The sequence below is a fragment of the Polypterus senegalus genome, chromosome 8, assembly GCF_016835505.1.
Source record: "Polypterus senegalus isolate Bchr_013 chromosome 8, ASM1683550v1, whole genome shotgun sequence".
Lineage (NCBI taxonomy): Eukaryota > Metazoa > Chordata > Cladistia > Polypteriformes > Polypteridae > Polypterus > Polypterus senegalus.
Window position 1 is genome coordinate 337,100 of NC_053161.1, and position 25,471 is coordinate 362,570.

At 36.3% G+C, this 25,471-nt stretch overlaps 1 protein-coding gene across 1 annotated transcript in view; it reads left to right on the forward strand.

Moving 5' to 3' along the window:
* The window catches only part of erc1b (ELKS/RAB6-interacting/CAST family member 1b), a 559,966-nt gene that overhangs the window by 282,667 nt on the left and 251,828 nt on the right, over positions 1 to 25,471 (forward strand). The window contains exon 14 of the mRNA XM_039760564.1: positions 4,765 to 4,896. Coding sequence (XP_039616498.1) covers positions 4,765 to 4,896 — 132 coding nt within the window. The remainder of the gene's footprint in view (positions 1 to 4,764; positions 4,897 to 25,471) is intronic.

Consider the following 25,471-nt stretch of genomic DNA (forward strand, 5'->3'; position numbering starts at 1 on the left):
TTTTATTTTTATCCATAATTATATTCTGTGGAATTACAAACGCAAACCACAAGCCAACATATTGTGCAACACAACAGAAAGAAGTACATTCAATTTACTTATATGTATGCATTGTATTTGCAACTGTATCTGAGTTAGGATAGTAACAGGACAGATAGTTCCAACATCAGAGACACATTTTTGCACCAGCCTGTCATGCACATCAAGACTCAAGAAAATGTATGTGGCGTATTGATTCCTTTTTTCAGGTTGTAATAATCCACTAAGCCATTTCTTTCTTTCTGGTCTTTGCTAATGTGTAAAAACTTAAGATTAGCGTGAATTATTTAACTCAGTCAGGTACTTAAAGTTACCGTGGTTTGTTCCACAATTATAAAGCTGAACTTAACACTACAGTGTAGCTTCAAGACACTGTTTTGTCAGAGGATGAGGTTTCTCATATTATTCTCTCTTTGAAAACAAATTATCTATTCAAGAACGTTGAATTATACTGTACATCATGGTAAAAAAAAAATGTGGCAAGAGCTGATAATGGACGTTGTAAAAAAGAAAATGAACAAAAAAAAAGCTGCATATATTAAAACTAAGGAACAAAGAGAATCGTCCAGTAAACAATAAAGAGAAAAACATCTCTAACAATATCAGAGCAGAAATGCAAAAAAGCAAGTTTTACTTTTTTATTTGTACTTTTGCTTTTTTACTTTTACTTTTCACTACGTTATTATTCATTGGTATTTAAAATAGACAGCTGTAGTGAAATACTCCAAGAAATCAAGAAATTGATTTTCAATCTATAACATCTAATGACAAAACCGTCTTCCTCCTGCACCCCACATACTCTTCTGTATGCCATATCTTTAAATAGAATTGTTTTCTCTAATGGAGAACCGCCCCTATGCCCTTCGGGTGGCTCAGCTGTTAGATAGCAGGAACCCCTATTGGTTGGTGAGTGAAGCAAGCAGGAGGTGGAGCCATCTAGTATCATATTAATATTATTTTTTAAGGTATATATTTTTTTTTTTTTACTTTTTGCCAGTTTTATGCAATATGTTTATGTTATGTTAAGTTAATAAGTTATGTTATAACTGCACAGGTCAAATAAATGTATGTTTTTGTTTCTACAGTATGTTTTTATGGTGAAGTAGACAGAGATGCCTTTGAGTCTTTTGATAATGAGTGCTTTTTCAAGACTTTTGTTATTAATTTTGTGCTGATCAGCTGAGTTTTTTTTTTTGCTTATCTATCATGTAGCAATGAGATTCATATAATGTTCATTAATAACGTCAAGTGTTTATAATATTTAATTATTTATAATGCTTGTAAATATTTTCTTTGTAAATGTGCCCATTTTCAGTTTTTTGATACATAACATTCTCAAACATGGTTTAAAAAAATGTTTGAAGAGTATAGCAGTTTCTGAGAACCAATTTGTAGTTTACAGACATCCTGCAACTCACCCAATACACTTTCACTGATCTTTTCACAAGTTTTTATCTCCTAATTTGACTTCTAAAGACCCCACAATTAAAGCCGTTTCAAAGAAGTAAGATTTATTTTGGTTAGAAAATGTTTCATTATGATGAGGCTGCTGGGCTACTAAATTGCTTCAGTTCACGTAGATAGTGACCTTATTGTTTTAGAGCAGCAGGTCCTTGTTAAATTTCAAAACATGACAAAGTGTACAGATGAAGACAACACAAATAGAAATCATTTAATTTTGGCTTTCAGATTTACTGTTGTGTGTATTATTAGAGTGCAGGAAGAGTCTTAAAAAATGACAAATGAGATGATCAATATAGCGTATTAAACATCCTGCCATAGCTAATCATCAGGCTCTCACATTATCTTAATGAGGTATTATAGGGCTTCGCTTACCAACCCCCTGTGTTTGGTTTTCCGGATACATACTTTTAAGATTTTTTTTTTCTTTGAATTGTTGCTATTTCATTAGTTTCACTTTTATTTCTGTAAAAACAATATTTGGAATCTTTGGAGTCCTAATAAGCTGAATCTTTTAAATGAGGTCAGTGAGACATGTATTTAACACTAGAATTACCAGAGCCTATGAAAAAACTCGTAGATCCATCCCAACTCAAATTGCTTCTTAAATTCATTCACACCTCTCCGCCAGTCTTTTGTCCTCTAAATGTGCTGATAAAGATAAGCTGGAAGCAGCCGGCTATTCCATCCCCCCACCACCTTAGAACGTGCACAAACTTCTCCCAGCTCATGCCTTTATTGATTATCTGGGAATGAAGTGGCGTTTTAGAGTGGAAATAATAATAATTATCTGGGAGTGCGACAAAGACGCTGGCGGAGTAGTGCGAACGAATTTAAGAAGCGATTTACTCTAGTGTTAATGACTTTGTACCATAATTCACAATATCTACATTATCAGCAGTTAATTTTTTTTGCAAAGTAACCAATAAATGCATGTAAGGTAAACCACGTTTTTGAAATTCTCTGACTTAAACTTCAAAGCCTTACAATATTTACATACTTCTGACATATCACCTGTGTCCATATATTTGATCTCTAGTTGCCTTTTCGTTATTTCTCCGAGTAGTAATTTCTCTTTTTTTGCGCTAATGCAATGTTCACTTTCTTTGTTTTGACACTGTTGTTTTTTTCTGCTTTCATATTCTGCATCTTGCTCTGCATGTGTTTCGCACCTACGTTTTTTTTTTTTTAAATCTTTTGAATTACAGTTTTCATTATCTCTAACCTGCTCTGCATGAGTTTGGCCCCCTTGTTTTTTAACCTCTTTATGACATTTTACTTTTTAACCTGCTCTGCATGTGTATAGCGCCAACATTTGTGAACGTCTTTATGACGTTCCACTTTGTCTTTTACTCTCTGTCTTTTAATTCTGAGCCCGATTGGACGTGCTTTTTTTCAATTCCACTTGTTCCGGGCTGATAATTACTTTCCTTATTTTCTGAATTTTGCACCTAGACTATTCTTTTTTTCTCATATTTCTATCCAATGCTTTTGAGTCTCTTTTCTCCGCGCTGCTTTCTTCTTCACTTAGTCATCGATGTTTCATTTATAACCTATTGTCCTTATACGCTTTATATGCGCTGAGACCCTGTGTGTGCTCAAATCCTTTTCACAATTGAATGTTTTGCTGCCCGTGGTCTTATTTGATATTGATTGTAAGTAGGGCGTGTCTTGCAAGAATCTCATGTTCTACGTCATCGCGAAACAGTCCTGGGTCAATCTCTTGGCACAAAGTCTCATGTTTAAGGTCCCTGTGAGACGCTCCGTGGCCATTCTCTTTCGTCTCGCGGGTCTTTTAAGTGTCTTCCGTGATTTTAACGTGAAGATCACGTCTCGTCTCCCGTCTTTCCCTCTCAGGATATTTTTTTATAATAGAGAGATTTTTGTAAAAATTTATATATATATATATATATATATATATATATATATATATATATATATATATATATATATATATATATATATATAGGATATAAATATGATTCCAACAACTATTGTATTTGTAAGATATGAAAAGGGAACTGTTTGTGCTTTGTTTAAACATCTATCCATCCATCCATTATCCAACCCACTATATCCTAACTACAGGGCCATGGGGGTCTGCTGGAGCCAATCCCAGCCAACACAGGGTGCAAGGCAGGAAACAAACCCCAGGCAGGGCGCCAGCCCACCGCAGGACGCACAACCACGCACACACACACACACACACACACCAGGGACAATTTAGGATCGCTAGTGTACCTAAACTGCATGTCTTTGGACTGTGAGAGTAAACTGGAGCACCCGGAGGAAACCCATGCAGACACGGGGAGAACATGCAAACTCTTTGCTGGGAGGACCCAGGAAGTTCACCCGGGTCTTCTAACTGCGAGGCAGCAGCGTTACCACTACACCACCATGCCGCCCCTGTTTAAACATTTCCAAAATTAATATTTTGTCCTTAATGTTCTAATTTAGACAAATATACAAAGTTTCAAAAGAAACTGGTATCTTTTCCAGCAGTTTTCAGTCATAGCTTTCATTTACATAATCATAGTCTGTGACTGGCTAGGTTAAAATCAAACAAAACAGAACCAATGAATGTTCATCTGATGGTACAATGCATAGAATGTAGTGAAAAGAAATAAGGAACAATAAGGAAAAGAAACTCATCTGTCTAATGCCTCATGCTTTATGTACTAAAACAGAGTGGACAAAAAAAAGGGACAGAGACTGCAGTTGAATGCACCACAGCTGTTAACCCTTCAGAAGCGCCTGTACAGAGCTGTCTATGTCAGGCAGCATAGGGGCTGTGGACCTCATAAGCAGAGGAGAAGCTCATCTGTTTGATTTTTCATGTTTTATCAAAATACCGTAATTGAATGGAAAAAAGAAGCAAAGGGCAGAGATTGCTGATGAACTCATTGCAGCTTCACAAAGCATCAGCTCCATCAGGCAACACACCATTGGCTGTCAGTAAAAGGGGCAAGCACAACTGTGTTTAAAGGTTGGCACTCAATTGGTAAATGATACATTGGCTGCAATTTTCAATTGTATAATTTGACATGGTGCAGTCATGGGATGAGTGACTGTGTTCAGAAAACCTGACATACTCCATGACCAAAAGTCACGTAATGTGACATCAGCTTAACAACGTAAGCTGAAGCTACACTTGTTTGAACCCAGACAGCTTGAGAATCTATGAGTTACACCTAATGTGAATACTATTGACAATAAAATTAATAAAATATATTTTGCAAATTGGGTTTTGCTTTTTCTTTGTAGGACTCCTTACGCATGAAAGATGACCGAATCGAGGAGCTAGAAGAAGCCCTAAGAGAAAGTGTTCAGATCACAGCAGAACGGGAAATGGTTCTTGCACAGGAGGAGGCTGCAAGGTCTCATGCTGAGAAGCAGGTTGGTTTCATTGTGGTAGTAGAGCGATTATCAATTGCTATACAGTGTTGTCTAGTACTGCTTGTGCTATTGCACTTATTCCATAAATGTATTAAAAAAATGTGTTTGTTGCCTATTAACATGCTGAATTCTGAATTTGTTGCCTTGGTACTACTCAAATTCAGCACTTTGTTTGATAATAATATTTTTATTTTTGCGATTTTTTTTCAGTGCTGCCTCTGAATTTATATAAATCTAATAAACACTGATATACAGTATAGTAATAAAACTAACAAAACCAAAATCATTTCTCTGTATTATACCACATTATGCCAAATTGGATTAAGTGGGTTTGAGAATGTCATGTATCTATGATATTAATATGAATTGAGTGTAAAATGTGATTACTTGTGCAAAGATTCATATTATAACCTGCCTTTTCCTGACCCTTGTTTCATAGTGGTGATGTCCACTTTGAATGGAATGGATCATCCCAGTCATTCCATTTGTAACATTGTGAACCCTGTATATCACATTTCTGAAATTTATACCTAAAGCTATGAAAGGTGTATACCATTTATAATATTGGTTTCTTCTCTGAGTCCCAAGTTTGTCTGTGAATAAAGGAAGTCTTCAGCTTTGTTTTCATTGACAGCTAGTTTCTGTGATGTGATCCTGCTTGCTTGTGTAGTTCCATATCTGTTGGTACTGTTGAATGATATCAGTAAGTACATTTGCAGTCATTTGAGAGTGTAATTTCCTTATAATATAAATGACTTCACTTTTTGGAAGAAAATGCATTTTCTAATGCAAATTCAAGCAATTAAAGATTGTTCAGTTTATTAATTAAGCAGTCTGTTATAAAAGTTGTTTTAAGCTAGTCTTTAATTTTTAAACTAACAAAAAATATATTATCATTCCAGTCAGATTATTCTAATACTCCTATTGAGTAATGAAGCATGAAATTGCAATATGATGCTTGTTTTTAGAATTTTTGACCTCATTGGTTTTTACATTAAAACTATGCTTTACTTGAGGAATGCATGTGGTGTCCATGTTTTTTTCTGTATTGTTATTATTTACTGTAAGATTCTGACAGTATTTTTTTGTAGCCTATTGCTCCCCTCTATCCTGACCTGATTGAAATCATGTTACCTGTGGAGTTCACCATCACATTTCATTATCTACTGATTTGTTTCATTGACACAAGTGATGCCGTTACCAGTAAAGCAAAGTAGTTTTTAGGCATGCATAATTTTATTTTCAACCACAGAATGGCAAACGTAAACCTTTGTAACTTGTTATGAGCTCACTTACAATCTGAGTAAGACATTAATTTGTGTAAAATACCTTGGATAAAGTTAACAGTCTCAATACTTTGTAATTTACACCAGATTAACTTTAAGTGACATTATTTTTGTTTTCTGCATATGTATTTACTTTTTTTGTAGATACTGTTCTGCTATAGAAAATATTGTTTTTTTTTATCCAGAACCTTAAAGTGCTGTTGAAGTTAATCAATCATACATATTTCTTAAAATTAAGATAAACGAGTGTATAAATTGGCTGACTAGCACAGAAATTGAAAACCAAGCGGCAACTTAGTCTGTCACTTTTATTAATATTTTTCTTTTTACTTCACATGCTTGTTTTTACATGTGAGCTGTACTTCTATAGATAGTAAAATACCTGGGTAAAATTATTTAATTTCTTTTACTTCATACAAAATTCATGGATTGCAATTGTTTAATAGTTTCACACTTTCCTTCTTCTACAACTTTTTGTTTGTATCTGTATCTGTGCATGTATGACTTTTCCTGAAACAAATAACAAATAGATGTAGCCATGTATTTAAATTAAAAGGTTAGGTTGCAACATATATTCCAAGAGATAAGAAATCTTTTTCTTTTCTTTTTTTTGACATAATGAAAAAAAACAACAGCATAACTTTATCTGTAATAGTGCCAACACTTCTGATCACAGAACTGCACAACTCATAACATGATGATCAATGAGGTGTGAAAGTTACTCCACATACCTTTTGCAGAGTTGATACATACGCCCTGAGGATCATGTTAATTGTAGCCTGTGCTACATATGTTTGGAAAGCTCCTCTGCTCTAATAAGAGGATGATGCTTTTACACTCTTCTATTGCACAGTAGTATTATGATAGTTGGAAAAATGAACAAGATAATGCAATAATGAACCTGATTTGGAATGCATCCATATGTTTTCATTGGGTAAATCACAGTTTAAAAAATTGGTCATAACTGCGCCTACAATGCATTACATTGCATCTCCACTGCTTCTGGCTTTCCAGCTCAAGGAGATCAAAGAAGAGAATAATTTTAGCATAAGAGACCTGTTTGTATTCAGACTTTTTTCGCTTTAATGCATTAATGCTCAAATTATACTACACACACAAGCAGTAAATCTTTAGTATATAGTACCATTCTCTGTATCTATCACTCTCATTTATGTTTTAGATAAGGTCAAGTGAATTCATTGTTTTCATAGTTCTTAGGAACTGCAGTGGCTGACATCATGTAAAGAAGTTTCTCAGCAGCTGATATGACAGCAATAGCTAATAGTTAACAGCAAAGGTGTAAGAAAAGACAGATATTGCATTTATATTTGAATAGGGTGGTAGATTTGCTATCTAGACTCTTGAAAATTGCTTTTGTTGGTACTCCGCTTCAAGCTCTATAGCTCGCTAGTGAAAACTAAATGGAACTTCTTGTCCTGCTTCTCTGCTGTTCACCAGCTCTGACCATCACTTCATTTCATAACAAGATATGATCAGTCCTATGTGTTGTTTGTATCTTTACCTTGCTTTGCCTCTCTTGCATTTTTTGTACTACGTGATCAAACTAAACACCTCCCTAAGGCTCAAAACCACTTTTAAATATTCCACACAGAAAATTGACCTCCTGCTGTAATGCTCCTTTTTATTGAATTGCTATAAGCATCATTAGTATTAAATGCCTAAATAACATTAAAAAATGAAAGATGGAAATTAAATACAAAAGTATGTGAATTTGCAATTTATCTGCTATAAATTCTCTTTTGTGGTGTCATCCTAATCCAAAACGCTCACTTGTGGTAAAGCTTTAACTCACTAGAGATAAAAAAAAAAGTGGACATCAGTCCACTTAAGAATTGTGTAGGAGGCACTAGGATGAACACAGGAAAGTGCACTAGACTAGTAGTCAGTCCATAGCCAGGTCCACTCATGTACACACCTAAACTCACAAAGAGGTCAGCCAGTTTCAATAATCATGTCCTTGGAGGGTTGGGGGAGGGGTTTGGACTGGAGTACTTGGAGGAAAACCCACACTGACATGGGGAGAACTGGCATGGGATTCAAACCCTAGATCAGTGATGGCGAACCATTTAGAAACCAAGTGCCCAAACTGCAATCCAAAACCCACTTATTTATCGCAAAGTGCCAACATGGCAATTTAACCCGAATACCACCTAAAACTGAACACCAGCATAACCAAGGAGCTGGTGGTGGATTTTAGGAGGCCCAGGCCCCTCATGGGACCCTATGATCATCAGAGGTGAGTGTGTGCAGAGGGTACAGACCTATAAATACCTGGAAGTGCAGCTGGATGGTAAATTGGACTGGACTGCCAATACTGATGCTCTGTCTGTCTATCTATCTACTGAGCTTTTAGTTTAGAAAAGCAACTCATACATTAACATCTTTAACATAATAACAGAGCTTTCAATGATACAAACAACTTTTTGTTGAAAGGTAAAAGTTTGCATTTGGTATGCTTTTGAACAATTAATGTGCTTTTTGCTGTTGTATGCATGCTGATAATTTGTCTAACCTTGGCTCATACTTTGTAAGTTTGAGAGCAACACATGCAGCACTCAGGTGATCTGTTAGTCTGTTTCTGGTGTCAGATGTGATTTAATTCAAAGCTGAAAACAGCTGCGCACAAGCATAAGCTGTTCCAAACAAAGTAAGGAAAGCAATCTCAAGTGCCTTCATTGACTTAAGATTATTTGGCAGAGAATTCCACACTTTAAGGATTTCATTTTCATAACTAACTGTGCTGTCCTTTGTCAAGTGTTTCACGCAGGTCTCCCCTATTAAGCTCCGCCAACCCCCCACCACCCGCTTCTATTATATATTACGGGGTCGTGGATCAGGTGTGGCGATTAGCAACTCCCGGCAATAATTACAGATGCGGACGACTCCTCACCTGTGCGCTTAAGCGAGGACTGCCAGCGTCACAAAGCTCCCGGAAACCGCTCGCCACTCTACCATAACCCCTTTAAGCGCGAGTGCGCAATTATCTGTTAAAACTGGCCTTTTCAATTTTGAGCTGTGGACCCGCTATACCACATCCCCTCCAACCCCACCACAGGAATCACAGACTCAAAAGGCTGCAGTCCGTGCCGCACCCTCAAGCATCATGTGTGTCGCCCGCCTTACCCCAGACAGGAGAGGAAGGAAGCGCTCCCATTGGGCTGCTGGGCAGAGGGGCGGGTGATGTGAGAAAAGTCCTCCGGAGCGCGTGAAGAGGGGGAGCGGTGAGGGGAGCAGCCTGGCCTCGCATTCCTCTGGCTTTATAGTAACGAACTCTGTGCTCGGGCGACGGCGCGCGTGCCCACTGAGAGGGCTCTGAGTGCCCCCTTTGGCACGCGTGCCATAGGTTTGCCACCACTGCCCTAGATGCTGGATCTGTGAGAGAGCAGTGCTACCTACCATGCCACCATATCTTACCCAGAAAAATTAATCTCTTTGCTGATCATTACCTTTCATATATATGATGGACATTTGTTGTCAAATATATGTATATGTATTCTTTATATTATATAATATCTATAATAATATAATTTTATTATTTATTTCTCAATGTTTTGTTAAGATGGTGAAAATTAAACTAGTTGTAAGAGTTGGTGATGAAGGAACTTAGCATATGTTCCAGTTCCTATTTTTTATTGAAAATTCCTTATTTTTTATATTTTAGAAGATGACATGTTAAAAAAGTTTCATTTAATAAAACCAGTGTTTAAAGTTTAAATCTTGTTGATCTGCCTTTCAATTTTTTTTCTTCCACTGCACTTGTCTTTACTATTGCAATCCCACGTTGCCCCACATTTAGTTTTTTCCTGTATTGAATTCAAGGTGTATTTTACTCATATTTAGATTTTTAAGGTTTGTGAGGAGATTACCTTTGTCCTTTCTTTACCACATAACCTTTTTCACTCATATATACCTTTCTCTCTCATGTCTACTCATTTGCTTTTGTGATACTCATATTCCATTATTTCAGACTTTCTTTCATACTTCTTGCTTTCATATTTTAATTTCCTGATTTGTTTCTTTTGTGAATTTCAATTCCACTACCAGACCTGATACTACTGCTTTCTTTTCTTAAAAATTTATAATTGTTTTCCTTATATTTCAAAGTATTTTCTACTTGGCAAGTTATTGTAGTACATTCTAATTGGTTTTCTTCAAAATACATTTCACTGTCTATAGTATATTTAATGTGGCTTCTACAGTACTTGGTGTGTGATATTGATCCACTTTGTTTTTATATATTGTCTTTACAGTGTCTTTCTAAAGTCTGTTGACTCCATGGGTCCTTCCTGGTAGTATTATTTACTCTTTTATATTACAAGCTGTAAAGATTATTCTGTGATCAAGGTGAAAAGGCATAATTCAGTCTCTACATAATGTTATTTCTAGAAGTAGTTATTACTGCAGTATGCCAGAGTCTAATATTCATAAGGATGTGCCAAAGGGGGTGCCATCTTTTACAAACATACTTTTTGACCTGCAAAATAAACCTGAACCAGGAAACATTAGGCACAGTGCAAATTTGTAGGATAAGGATATATTGTTATGAAATTCATTATCAGCTTTCCTGTATGAAGAGATGGGAATGGCTGTAAACACAGATACAGAAAAACGACTACACTCAATACTTCTTTCTTTATAGATATTAAAAAGACTACAGAATGTAAGTAGATGAAAAGATCGATGTACTTTCAAAGTAAACCAAATACTGTACAAGGTGACTTTTTCTGCAGTAAACCTCTTTAGAATAACAAGTACGTTGAACTCTTCATTTCACATTCATCATTTTAACAATCTCATTATTTTGACAGTCGATTGTCTTGTTCTCTATAATAATATTTTCAGTCTTTACTACTAATTTTACTTTGGGTTATTTTTCCCTTGTTTTTTTTCCTTTCTTCTTCTTTTCTCTTGATCACAACTGCTTCTTCTTCACTGCCTGTCTGAAGCTATTTTATGAGCCAATGCATGACTCCAACCACGCTGGCTTTAAATGGTTCAAGGTATGGACTGAATAATAGTACTGTTTGTGTGTTGTATTTCAGTTTATTGACTAATGGGCAAAAACTTGATGTGCTGTGATGTTTCATCTTTTTATAATCTTTGAAATTGTTTTTGTGTTCCTCTGCGAATTGTTTCTTTGTTATTCAGTGTTGTTAAGTCCGGTAGTTTCTTAAAGTTAATTCTCTCTAGAATACATCAGTCTAACATTGTAATTGTGTTTGAGAGTGCAGTGATAATGTGTCATAAATGTTCATCCCCGTAAACAAATGCTGGCTTTTTTTTAAACGCATATAACAATCTTATTAATTAATGATTTTCAAGTTAAGTATCTCAAGTTAAAATATACGTTTTTTTGTATGGAACTAGTGTGATTTTTGTATCTTACAATTATAAATTCTTATGGTATTTACTGTTTATATCAGCATTCATAGTCTTAAAGAGATTTTTTTATTATGAGTCTAAATATTCCAGATGAGTATGAAATAGACAGCCGTACATTTTTAAGCCTGTAGCTAAATTGCCTTATGTTGATACTTTTAAAAAGCCAACACATTACTCATGTTACCTTTAAGCTTCAGTTGTTTGTTCCAGTTTCATTTAACCCTTTGTGTGAAATAGTGCTTCCAGGTTTCCATCTTGAAAGTGTGGTCCCAAGCACTTTGTGCTCCATCAAGTGATGCTATATCATTGCCTGCTGGTAAAAAGTTGTCCTGCATTGTACAATTTCCTGCAAGTCTGAGCTCTATTCTGTTATGATCGTCTTTACAGAAAGACAAATGGTTGAAATCTTCTTTTTATTTTTTAGAATTGTATAAATATTTAAGTGCTTGAGGGTGTTTTATTCTTTAAGAAAGAAATGTATCTATTTCTGCTTTAATTGCAGATACTGTTCCACATCAGACTTGACAAATTTCAATAGACAGATTTTGGTTCACCTGATCCTTTTACTTGTTATGATAAATAAGAGTTTTGATGAGATAACCTTTGGAATGTGTATAATTATTTATATGTAGGGTTGCACTTAATATTTAGAAAACAAAGTTGTTTCAAGCACATCAGAGTAATATCAATGAATTTAGAGTAAATTACTTTAAAGCATTTTGTGAAGTGAATTCAATATAAAGGTAATTAATTCTTTTATTTGTTTAATTTCATTGTTCTACATCACTGCATTCAAATATGCATTGTTTCATGGCTGTTCCTTCTTTCAGTTTTTATTAATTTCATTAATAGCTACACTAAGTCAAGTTGCTTCACAGAACAAAAAAAAATGACATCAGGTGATTCAGCCGAACATAGCTTGTCAATCCATACTTAGATAATTTTTGCAAAATTTCAACCATTTGAGTTTTGGAGGTCCCCAAAGTCTATCTATCATCCTGCTTGGTTATTTATGCCACATAGCTAGGGTTAAACTTTTCAACATTTGGCTATATTTTTTCCTTAACCAGCTTCCACTTGTTTCCAGTGTTCTTGTTGACAAACGCATTTTACAGTAAAAGGCTACTATGCACTGTCCTAATACTTTTCCCAATTTTTAACACTTATATTATATTTTCTCTTAACTCCTGTTTCTTTAAACTGAATAGATTCCACACTTTAAATCTTTTTTCATAGTTCATACCCAATAAGCATGAAATCATTCTAGTTATTTTTCTCTTGATTACTGTAGTGCTTTTGCTATATATATATATTTGTAATTAGAACACCAAGACTGCACTTCTGCCTTGCACAGCTTTAGCATAATCTCCTTTGTCTTGTAATTGACATATGCTATTTAGCCTGGTGTCCTGTTAACTTCCTTAATCACTTCTACTTGCTGTCTGTAGCAATCATAAGTCCTCTATAACTCCCAGGTTCTTCTTAAAAAGTATGCTTTTTGGTTTCAGACTCCCTATTTGTGTATTCACATTTTAATTTCTTTTATATTTATTTATACTAAATGTCATTTTCTTTATATGTGACAGAGTCTGAATCCTGTCCAGTTACATCTTTAATTATTCTGCTGACTCTAGGATAACCACCATTAAAACTAGTTTAGTGTTATTATAATAATACTTAACCCACTTTGTCATTTACATTTTTAGTATTTTTGTTGTTAAAGAAAAGGAGGAGTCACTTAAATGTTAAAGAAAAGATTGAATTGCTTGCATTATGTTAACTTATTCATATTCACATTTCTATTGTTCTCCCTGCATCTACTTGATAGTACATCATGGCTTAGGCAAATTTTTCCAGCATAATGTGAGTACAGTAAAAATGTGCTTCACTAGCACTTTTCACTCCAGTGTTTCATGCTAAAATGTAACTCTCTGTGTGCAAGAAAAAGATAGGGGGATTAAAACATAGAGAATGGAGTGTTTAGGTGGCTCGCTACATGCAGCGGGAAAATGTGTCCATCAGAGACTCTTTGCTGGGGAGATTTAAGAACCAAGCACATATAGTACATGTCTGAAATTTGCTGCTTTATTATTGATAATTTTAATTCTTTGTTATATATTAGTCATCTTTTAAAGGCCTCTTTTGCTGGAAACAGGCTTACATTAAAGTCAAGAATTCCCTGTATGGATAATGAAGAAGTCTTTTGAAAAATACAGGGTGTGCCAAAGTGAAGTACCACATTTCTCCAGGGGCTTCATGTATAAATGGTGCGTACGCACAGAAATGTTGCGTACAAACATTTCCATGTTCAAATCGCGGTATATAAAACCTAAACTTGGCGTAAAGCCACGCACATTTCCGCGGTAGCTCATACTCTGTCCTATGCAAGGTCTCTACTCAGTTTTGCAGACTGGCGGCACCCAGCATCAAAGCAATGCTACTGTTCCTGTGTGGTTTATCTTTCTTTTTCAGATCCACATCCCTGACGTGCCTTTATACAGTATATACACTGAAATTAAACTCACATTGTTTATTAGTTCAATGCATCTGATTGTAATTAACCTGTTACAATATAATGGTCCACAGAATGTCCAAACTATTCTAAATCCCATAGCTGCTTTAGCGTTGTTACTCTCATTGCACCTTCTTCTTCTTTCAGCTGCTCCCGTTAGGGGTTGCCACAGCGGATCATCTTTTTCCATATTACTCTCACTGCACCACACGGAGCAGCTGATCGGAAAGAGAATTAATGGTATACAGCATCAAGCACATGCTTCCTCAGCCATGCTTACTATTTGAACTGCTTCTCACATGGCAAATGCTTCAAAACCTTTCCTGTACGGACCTCGCAGTTCAGAAAGAGTTTCATCCCAAGAACTCTAAACGCGATCAATCACTCCATCAAATGCTCCTTGTAGAACTGTTTGTACTTCTAAGTACAATTACCTCACTGTAAACTTGCGATATAGTTATAATATTGCACAACCAGAGCCACTTTATAAAGCGTGTATTTACATATGATAACGACATAATTTTTAAGATGAAATGCAGCAAAATATGTTTATTAAAATATACAGATAAAACTAACTTCATTTAAATAATCTATATTGTTATTAATTAAAGGACATGGGGTCACTACGCTAGCAAGGATCTGGTGCTCCGCTCCATTCATGGATTGTTACTGCTTCGCACTGTATGCTTCACTGGGACTAGCATGAAGGATAGAATAATTAAACATGTACTATGAAGATATTTCAGTGTTCCTTAAAAGTTTTGAAGAATCGGCGTTATATGCTTACAGACGGCTTAACGTCTATTACAGAGCTGATTGGGTATTTGGAGAAAGAAAAGGAAGGACAGAAATTGGAGGTTAGTACGTTTAAAAGAGACAGTACTGCTGCAATAAATTATTTCATCGAAGGTCGCACACAATCACTGTGCCATTGTGTTCCCGTGTTTAATAACATGCTTTAAATTCCTATCATCATGAATATGATATCACATATATATCTCAGTATTTTAGTTATTCAGAGAGCTGTAATATCACGAATGTAATGGTTTCTGTGTCCTGTCGGAGGAAGAGAAAGCTGGTTTAAGAAGCACGTAGTGATTCACACACACAGTGCACATAGAAGATCAAATACAAAACAAAGCATTTAATGTTCTACATTAGTTACGATGGGATTTGAGAAACCATTAAATTAAGCGTTTTAAGATGAAGTTTATGATGTTTTACTTTAATGACAAAATGAACTACGTGATTAAAGTGGACATTTCGAGATTAAAGTTGACATTTCATGCTTTTTCCCTCACTGTGTGCCTATTTTTTTTTTCTATTTACCCTAATAAGCTTTCATATGATACTCAGACGGTGGACTACGACTCGCATTTTCACGGTGACTTTGATATGCGACTTCTTTATTTTGGGCACTGTGCGACTTTGTGAACTTGAGCTTTCGAGTTTCTCCGACACGCGATGTCACTCGATCAGCTTCTTTTTCTTGTTTATACAACTGTTTAAACTAACAAATAGTACATTTTTGCTTGCCTCCACTTGGATTAGCTGAAATTGTGCTATTTTTCCATTGTCTTTTCACAGAACGCTGAGCTTAAGGGCTGTTTATATTGATTTACATATTCATCCATCCATCCTCTTCCACTTATCCGAGATCGGGTCGCAGGGGCAGCAGCTTGAGCAGAGATGCCCAGACATCCCTCTCTGCCACAGGCGAGCGTCTGGTGGCCAGGCCTGCACCGATGGATCTCGGTCGGGCACAGCCCGAAGAGGCAACGTGGGTCCCCCTTCCTATGAGAGGGGTGTAGTGAGAGTTGGGTGGTGGCCGAAGGCGGGGACCTTGGCAGTCCGATCCTCGGCTATAGAAACTGGATTTACATATTCAAAGAAGCGTAATTCTGGGAGGGGTTGGGATGGGACAGCAGGCGCATGCATGTGCATTCATTTTCACGCTGATCGTTATTTATGTAGCAGAAGAACGTGGAAGTTTGTGTAAGCACAGATTCCTGCATCTGGATTTTTCTTTGTGTACTCACATTCCCGCTTTTGTGCTTACGCCATGTTATAGTGTGAGTTCTACGCATAGCGTTTTACATGAGGCTTCAGGTCATTGTGTGAGGTAGAGGCAGGCAAGTGGGTTAGGGTGGGAGTCCCTTGATAGACAAACCCTTTTAGTTTTCAGTCGGCAACATGAATTTGTCTGGTGTGCACCGTGCTTTCACTGTCAAAGTATTCTTCAAAAGCAACGAATCCATCAGCACTATGCAACGCACCTTCTGAAAGCACTTCAACATTCCTCCTAACGGTAACGGTCCATCCTAACAATTCTTCAGTGGGTGGCTAAATTTTGACAGACGGGTACAACATTGAACAGAAAATCTCCAGGCCGTCCTCGGATTGTATGAGTGCCTAAAAATATCCAAGCTGTAAGGGCATAAATTTTGCAGTCTCTCCAACACGTCTTTGAGGAGGATTTTGCATGAGGACCTTAATTTCCATCCATAGAAAATAATGGTAGTGCAGGAGCTCACTGAGAGAAACAGGGAGACCCATAGAGAGTTTTGCGTGAACATTCTGCGAACTATTCATCAAGATGCCATCGTTATGTGCAGCGACGAGGCACATTTCCATTTGAATGGTTGCGTAAATAAGCAAAACTAGCTATTCTTTAGCTATTGGGCTGAAACCATCTCGTGTGATCTTCATCAGAGACCCCTTCACAGTGAGCGTGTTACATTTCGGTGCAACATTGCAGAATTTGGCATTGTAGGTCCTTACTTTTTTGAGGAGGGGGGAGCAAAGGTCACCATCACTTCAGAACGTTACACTGAAATGCTAGAAAACTGTATGCAGCCCCAACTGGAAGAAATGGATGTGATGGATGCTCATACAGCGCGGAGATTCATTCAAGTTTTGCGGAGGTGTTTCCAGGGAAGCTGATCTCCCTGCGGGGTGATGTCCGGTGGCCTTCACATTCGCCTGATCTCACTTGGTGCAATTTCTTTGTGTGAGGCTTTCTCAAGTCAAAGGTATACACAAACCGACCTCAAAACCTTGAAGCCCTCAGTGATGCTATTTGCCAGAAATTGCTGCTTATTCCCCTTGAAATGGTCGAACGAGTCATGAGAGTGTTCAGATATCGTCTTGAAGTGTGTATCGCTAATAATGGCCACCACCTTGAAGAAATAATTTTTAAAATACAGTGAAAAAAATCTATTTTTTTTTACCCTTTCTTGAGTCGTAATGAAATCTATTTTATCTTGTAGAGATTTTGTAGAATAAATGTTTGAAATGTGGTACTTCTTTTTGGCTCACCCTGTATAATATTGTTTATATGGAAATGTAAAAAAAGAATCCAGTGAGAAGATTAATCTATAAAGTAGAAATGTTGCCTTTAATGACATGAGAAAGAGAGAAGGTGTTTGGGGGTGATGGTGTTATGCAGAATGATGTTTTGGTTTCTGATATTTCTCTTGGAATGAATATTGCAGAGCTCATCTTTTGGCTTGGTTAAAGGGCTATGTTAGTAATAAATACATTTGAATGTGCACATTTTTCATGATGAGGAGCTCTGTTGCAACAAAAACAAAATGATGATGTGGTGGTGAAACCAGAATTACAAAACTCTGGAATTGGAGATGATGTATGCTAAAAGTGCAATCCACTATTGTAAGGCAATGGTAATATATTGAGGTTGTAGTTAAAAAAAAAAAAATTGTGGATTCAAGATGTTTTGGCTGCCATTCAACCCAAAGGCTTTCAGTCTTTTTGACAGTCAGAAGGATATGGTTCAATGAAAAAAACTGTTCTGTTCAGTACCTCAGGATTCTGAGTGCTGTAAAATAATTATATGTACCTAATGTTAATTATGTGTTATGTATTTTATGTAGCATTAAAATGATTTCATTAGTAATTTATTAAACGTGGTAAAGTTTGGTATTTGATGTCATTTCACTATCTAAATCGGACTAATCTCTGCTATAATATTTTGATGGGAAAATTAAACTCATCTTACATTATTTTAATTAACTGTGATGTTTTCCAGAAATGTAGTCCACTAATAAGTTGTGAAGACCACCTGTAATGAATTTTAAAGCCATGCTGTTTGCCAGCAAAGTACCTTCTGGCTGTTTCCTTTTGTTCTTCAGGCCAGAAGTGAAGGAAGTTGTCAAAATTATTTTTTATTAAAAAATAGTTATTTGATGAATGTTAGATATTCCACATATCTTATTAAACAGAAGAAAATTATGACAATCTTTACATTAGTTTAAAAAGATATTTATATTCTTAGTGAATGAATTTCTTTATTCAAGAAATGGAAAAATAAAATTGCTGACAATCCATAAGCATACCATCATAGATACAGTCTGTCTGCTTGCCCTGGAAACTTTTATTAAAAGCAGTAAAATAACATTGCAAGATTTTTTTAACCATGTAGGGGTGATTGGGTTAAGCCATAATATCACTCTATCATTTACTTTATAAAAAGTTTGTGGTTTTGTTCCACTCTCTGCCTTCTTTCCTGTTTCATAGAATGGCTAAAAATCAGTATTTGATCTCTCCAATCTGCTTCCCTGTTTCTCATACTAAAGCAAGTCATGCACCTAGGAAAAAAAAAATCCCTTTACTGAATTCACTGTTTCACTCGTGGTCTTAAAATAAAGGTTTTAGAGTGAACTGAACTTTTCCATGTTATCAACAAAATCTATTGTTTTCACCATTAAAAGATGCTTGTTCACAGTTAATAGTATTGGTTTTCAAACGAACATTGATCTAAGGATGTAAAAGAAATGCCTGCATGTAATCAGAAATTTCAAGTATTTGACAAACTTTTCTATTGTGGCAACACATTATTTTGTTTTCAGCATTAGAAAATACACAGTGATTTTAATCACATCATTGATGTAACTTTGCTAAGTAGTGGTCTTCAAAGAATCTTCAGTATAAGGAAATTAAAGCAATGTTTTCATATACCTGGAAGTTTTGACCATTTGATAATGATCTCAATTGTCATGCATGACTGTGTGCAGAAGCAAAGTTAAATCTAAGCATGTTGTTTTAAAATTGTAAATTAAAGAGAGTCTCACATTAAGGAGTGGGTTGTGTAACACAACAAAGGCTAGATATGAACAACAGTAAACTCTTCACCAGTTGTTTACACACATAAGAGCTCATAGTTCCTTCTGGATTCGAAGCATGTTTGTGATTTATGTGATGGTCTCCTGCATTTCTCGTCTTTGTTATTCTTACATTCTGTATCTCATATATTTTAAGCATTTGACAATAGCAGCACTTGATGCATTTGGCAAATGCAGGAATATAACCATTTTTGTCGTTCTTCCACTCTTTATTCTGAACTTGACAAATCTGATGATCATATTTGTCATTGCTGTAGTCTGTATCCCACACTTGGCATTCAGCATATTCTACTTCTTCTTATTATGGTGGTCATCGGCTCCCGTGATCTGGTTGACACTCAGTAGATTTAGCTGCTCATCTTTTTCTTCCTGCCACATGATTTCATTGGCCAATTACTTTACCGTAGTAATCCCACAAGCAGAAGTCTTTTTCTGAGGCCACTCCCACCTACAGTTTTTTGCATTTCCAGAATGTGCCAGTTCATAAGCTTTTGATCAAGACCAAGATGAAGGTTCCAGTCTCAGTAGTTTGTCAGTAAAAACGTGAAAAATGAACAGACCTTAGCATTTTATTATTAGTATTATAACTTTAAGCTGAAGTGAAACCCGTTCTGTGTTTTTCTGCCAGTTAACTGGTATTAGCATTCTTCCAGTCATTAGATATCAAATTTAAAATGTTTACTGACCTTATTTTGTCTAGAAGTTAATATGCATCCAATCTCTGTTCATACCTTTAACTGTGATTAACTGGCTTCCTAAAGTATAACTTACGCAATACTTAATGGTAGTAAAAATATAAAATGTTTGAATGTTTGCCCTACTTGAATATTCTAGCTTTTAGATGAAATTTCAGAGTTTCTGTAAAAAATAATTATATGTTATATATTTGCAGTGGTAGAACTCAGAATTGCATGCAGGTTAAAAAATGTCTAAAATAATCACTTTTTTTCAATTTTGGCTGTGTTAGGTTGATAATTGTGACAGTGTGGTTTATAGGTGACTTAATGCTTTGGCCTGTGATTGTGTTCTGCCTTTTGTCCAATGGTAGATCGTTCACGGCCATGGCTCTGCATTGGACTTAGTGGGTTCTGAAAATGAGTGGATGGAGGGATATCTGAATGGTTATATTTTATAGTGATGGTAAAATACAAATGGTCTTTAATTGGCTGTGTGTATGTTTGTGTCCTGTGATGACCAGGCACCTCTCCAGAGTTGTTTTCTTCACTGTGGCTTCTTGAAAACTTGTTTTGGAATATTCATGGTCAGTAAATAAATGAGTGAATATTGTCAAGTTAATACTCTTTTGAATAATGTGACCTTTAAGTAATATATTTCTCATTATGTAAACATTGTTTATTTGAACCTTGCATATCTGCCCTGTAATGTTAGCTTTAGCGGAGCGCATTGTACTCACCTTTTGACTAATAGCAGTCATCTATGCAGTCTGTCCTTGGGGAAGGAGAGCACATCCTGTGTCCATTCCCAACCCCCCAAGTGGCTTAGTTACCCCTTCTGATATTGCACATATTCCATTTTCTTTAGACTGAGCAGTCAGAAGTGGATTTTGCATGGGGTTTTCTTCTTTGAGAAACTGAATCACTTCTGCTACTATGTAACCTGTCAGAACAGACACCCATTCTGTGACAGGAATCACTGGCGACTGAGCAGAGCACAGTGAACTCATCCTTTACATTTTTTGTGGAACTTACGCAGGGTTGTTTTTGTGATATATCTAACTTTTTTGTTTTTCTTTTAATTTCTCCTTTGGGTGTATAAATAAAGTACATCCACCTGTCTATCTTTGATGGGATTAGGAGGAGTGTGTGATATGCATTGTCTACGATAATAACTTAATTGTTGTTTTAGTGATGTGCAAGCTGAAGTTATCAAGTATGTCATTCACTTTACAAGAAATAATCAAAACACAACTCTTTGTCTGTGTTACAGTGCATCCGGAAAGTATTCACAGCGCATCACTTTTTCCACATTTTGTTATGTTACAGCCTTATTCCAAAATGGATTTAATTCATTTCTTTCCTCAGAACTCTACATACAACACCCCATAATGACAACGTGAAAAAAGTTTACTTGAGGTTTTCGCAAATTTATTAAAAATAAAAAAACTGAGAAATCACATGTACATAAGTATTCACAGTCTTTGCTCAATACTTTGTCGATGCACCTTTGGCAGCAATTACAGCCTCAAGTCTTTTTGAATATGATGCCACAAGCTTGGCACACCTATCCTGGGCCAGTCTGGCTCATTCCTCTTTGCAGCACCTCTCAAGCTCCATCAGGTTGGATGGGAAGCGTCAGTGCACAGCCATTTTAAGATCTCAATCGGATTCGGGTCTGGGCTCTGGCTGGGCCTGGCGGGCTGCCATGTTTCTATTAATAAAGAGAGGGTTCCATCTGGCCACTCTACCATACAGGCCTGATTGGTAAATTGCTGAAGAGATGGTTGTCCTTCTGGAAGGTTCTCCTCTCTCCAAAGAGGACATCTGGAGCTCTGTCAGAGTGACCATCGGGTTCTTGGTCACCTCCCCGACTAAGGCCCTTCTCCCCCGATCACTCAGTTCAGATGGCCGGCCAGCTCTCTTGGTTTCGAACTTCTTCCACTTACGGATGATGGAGGCCACTGTGCTCATTGGGACCTTCAAAGCAGCAGACATTTTTCTGTAACCTTCCCCAGATTTGTGCCTCGAGACAATCCTGTCTCGGAGGTCTACAGACAATTCCTTTGACTTCATCCTTGGTTTGTGCTCTGACATGAACTGTCAACTGTGGGACCTTCTATAGACAGGTGTGTGCCTTTCCAAATCATGTCCAATCAACTGAATTTACCACAGTTGGACTCCAACTAAGCTTCAGAAACATCTCAAGGATGATCAGAGGAAACAGGATGCACCTGAGCTCAATTTTGAGCTGCATGGCAAAGGCTGTGAATACTTATGTACATGTGCTTTCTCAATTTTTTTATTTTTAATAAATTAGCAAAAATCTCAAGTAAACTTTTTTCATGTTGTCATTATGGGGTGTTGTGTGTAGAATTCTGAGGAAAAAAATGAATTTAATCCATTTTGGAATAAGGCTGTAACATAACAAATGTGGAAAAAGTGATGCGCTGTGAATACTTTCCGGATGCACTGTATGTTACGTTATCAGTGTGAGCCTCTCCCAATGTTCGTTGTGTTAACTGTGAATGGAGGAATTGTACCGGCAGAGTTTGAGCACTCTTATGTTTTCTTTTTTTAACATTGTAGGCTGTTAATAATAAACATTAACAAATAAAGGAATTCAGTGTGGTTTCATTACTCCTTCACATGAAGCAGCACATTGTCACAATGCAGAAGATTTGGAGGTTAAAGTCAGAGTGCACTATAGTAAAGCACGTGCAGTAAACAATTTTTACAATGGGATAACAGTCGCATGCAATCGCATTCACTTTCTCTACCCCCTCATTCTACTTGATGACCTTCATTTTTGTGTTGAGCTCAATTGCCTTTTTTCCTGTAACTGTCAAAACCCCCGCAAGTAATAAACTGGGATTGAGATGAATGAGTCACGGCATACAGAGCTGGCATGGCAAAAACAATCTTTCCTCTATTAAAATGCAATTTAAGTCAAATTGATCTAGTACCGAGCCCAGTAGCTGTCATGCAAAACCAAAAAAATCTTCTCAAATGAATTATTAATCAATTCAAACAAATGAATTCATTTGAATGGATTATTTTTATTCCCATGTGAATCATATGCCTATCGGGCGTGTTTTAGATCGCAAGCTGGCTTGGTTTGGGTTCCTCGATTCCAAAGCCTTTTTGATGATACCTGAGGTGGGCATTGAATAAATCCATTTGAGTGGTGGAAAACACCAGAAGTACATTTCCCCAGATTAGGGAAACATGCAAAAAAGTACCTGTGTATGTCTGCCTCAAGCAGCCCTTCTGAGAAGGCTTTCAGCACCAGAGGAAATGTTGTTGTAACCTGCAACCATGTTATTCTGAAGCCAGATGCTGTGGACAAACTTGTGTTTCTGTTACACAACCTGAAGTTTCCTCATTAAAATTTTATAATTGTTTTATGTTTCTGATATCTTTGTGCAGTATTGGACAGGATTTGAAGGTAGTAATTTGCTTAAATTGTTATAGGTTTGTGTTTTTTTTGTATCTTTGTGCAATATATGATAAAAATTGTTTACAAATGCTATAGTATTTTTTATCCTATGCTGTATTTGACAGAACTTTGGATTTTTACACTATAGTACAGTATGTTTGATTTTAGCAGAGCAGTTTTTGTTTATCCAGATTGTAATGTTCAGGCTCTGTAGTTCAGTTATGATTAGTATTTTATTCCATCTGGATTCATATCTTATTTACATTAAAAGTGTCTGTTTAACATTTTTAATAGTTTTGTTGGTCTTTTGTGTAAATCATGGCCATTTTGAAATTGGTTGCTCATACTTGCATTGTTTTATTTCAGTAGTATTTTGATGGGTGATTTTAATGTTTTTGTGTTATTTTACTTCAGTTTTAAGTAAATAAGTAAGACCTGTTTTCTTTAACTGTTATTTCCATTGATCTCATTAGCAAGTTACAGTTAATATCCTATTAACAAGACCAAGCTAGATCAATCAGACTTTAAGAAACACATTTTTAAATGATACAAAATATCGTCTAATTATCATTATCGTCAAAGTTCCAGAAAATATTGAGATACAGTTTTTTGCCAATATAGCACACCTCTGGATGGGATGCTGAGAAAGCAGTGTTATTCCTTAAATTGTGAAATAATCTTAAATGTTTATAGAATATATATGGGAATTCCTTTCGCACAGGTGAATTTTTCTGAGTGTGGTTGTACTGCACAGTTAAATAAATATAACTGAACAAGCCAATTTTAGTGATGAAAGTATTAATCTGAGCAGCTTAGTGGCAGAAGTAACATGACAGTTATTAAACAGCCTAATCACTTCCATGCTGTCAAAAGAAAGTACTGTACTAATGAACGGGTACTAAACCAAAAGACAGAGTTTCTGTATGTGCAGTATACTGACTAGGCTATTGCTCCTAAAGTAATGTTCGTTGTATTTCCCATTGGTAGGTTTAATATTCAAAAACAGAGTGTTTGATTTAATTGCTTTTATAATATTGAGATTTTCTGAACAGTGAATAGATCATAGAGAGATTGATGATAGTTATTCATCCATCCATTACCAAACCTGCTTTGTGAAATTCAAGGTTATGGGGTCCAGTGCCTATCATGGCAGTTCAGGATGCAAAGCAAGAGCTAACCCCTAGATATGGTGACAGTTTAATCACTTTTCAATTTAGTGACTGGGTAAAAAATGTTTAGTCTCAATCACTCATATCAGTTTAGTTACTGGGTAAAGAAAATGTTTTATTTTCTTACAGAATATGTTAGAATAAACATAAACTTGGAAATGCAACTGAATTCTTTCTATCTTACTCACTTATTTAATTATTATACATTAAAGGTGAAACGTGAAGCAGAAAAAAATATCAGTAAGCCGCACTCTCTATATTGTGCCCATTACAGCATTCACCGATTAGCCACAACAAACCACTGAAAGGTGAAGTGGAAAGCATTTTTTATCTCATTCCAGTGGCACTTATCAAGGTATGGGATATTTTAGGCAGCAAGTGAATAGATAGTTCTTGAAGGTTATGTTTTAGTATTAGGAAAAATGGGCAAACTTATTAGTGACATTGGCAAGGGCCAAATTGTGTTGGCTAGATGACTGCATCAGAGGATCTCTTAAACAGCCAGTCTTGTGGGATGATCCTGGTATGCTGTACTTAGTACCTACTAAAAGTGATCCAAGTATAGACAACTGGTGAACCAGCGACAGAGTCATGATCATGGGCTTGGTCTTCCAAGGCTCAATAATGTGCGTGGGGCATGAAGGCTAACCTGTCTGATCCTATCCCAGAGAAGAGCTACTGTAGTACAAATTGTTGATAAACTCAGTGCTGGACATAAAACAAAGGTGTCAGAACGCACTGTGTATCGCAACGTGCTGTGTATAGGGCTGTGTAGCTGCACACCAGTCAAAGAGCCTAGAGTGACCCCTGTCCAACACTGAAAGTGCCTACAATGGGCATGCAAGGAACAGAAGTAGACCATGAAGCAATGGAAAAAGATGACCTGGTCTGAAGAATCACATTTTCTTTTTGATCATTTGAATAGCTGGGTGTGTGTACGTCATTTACCTG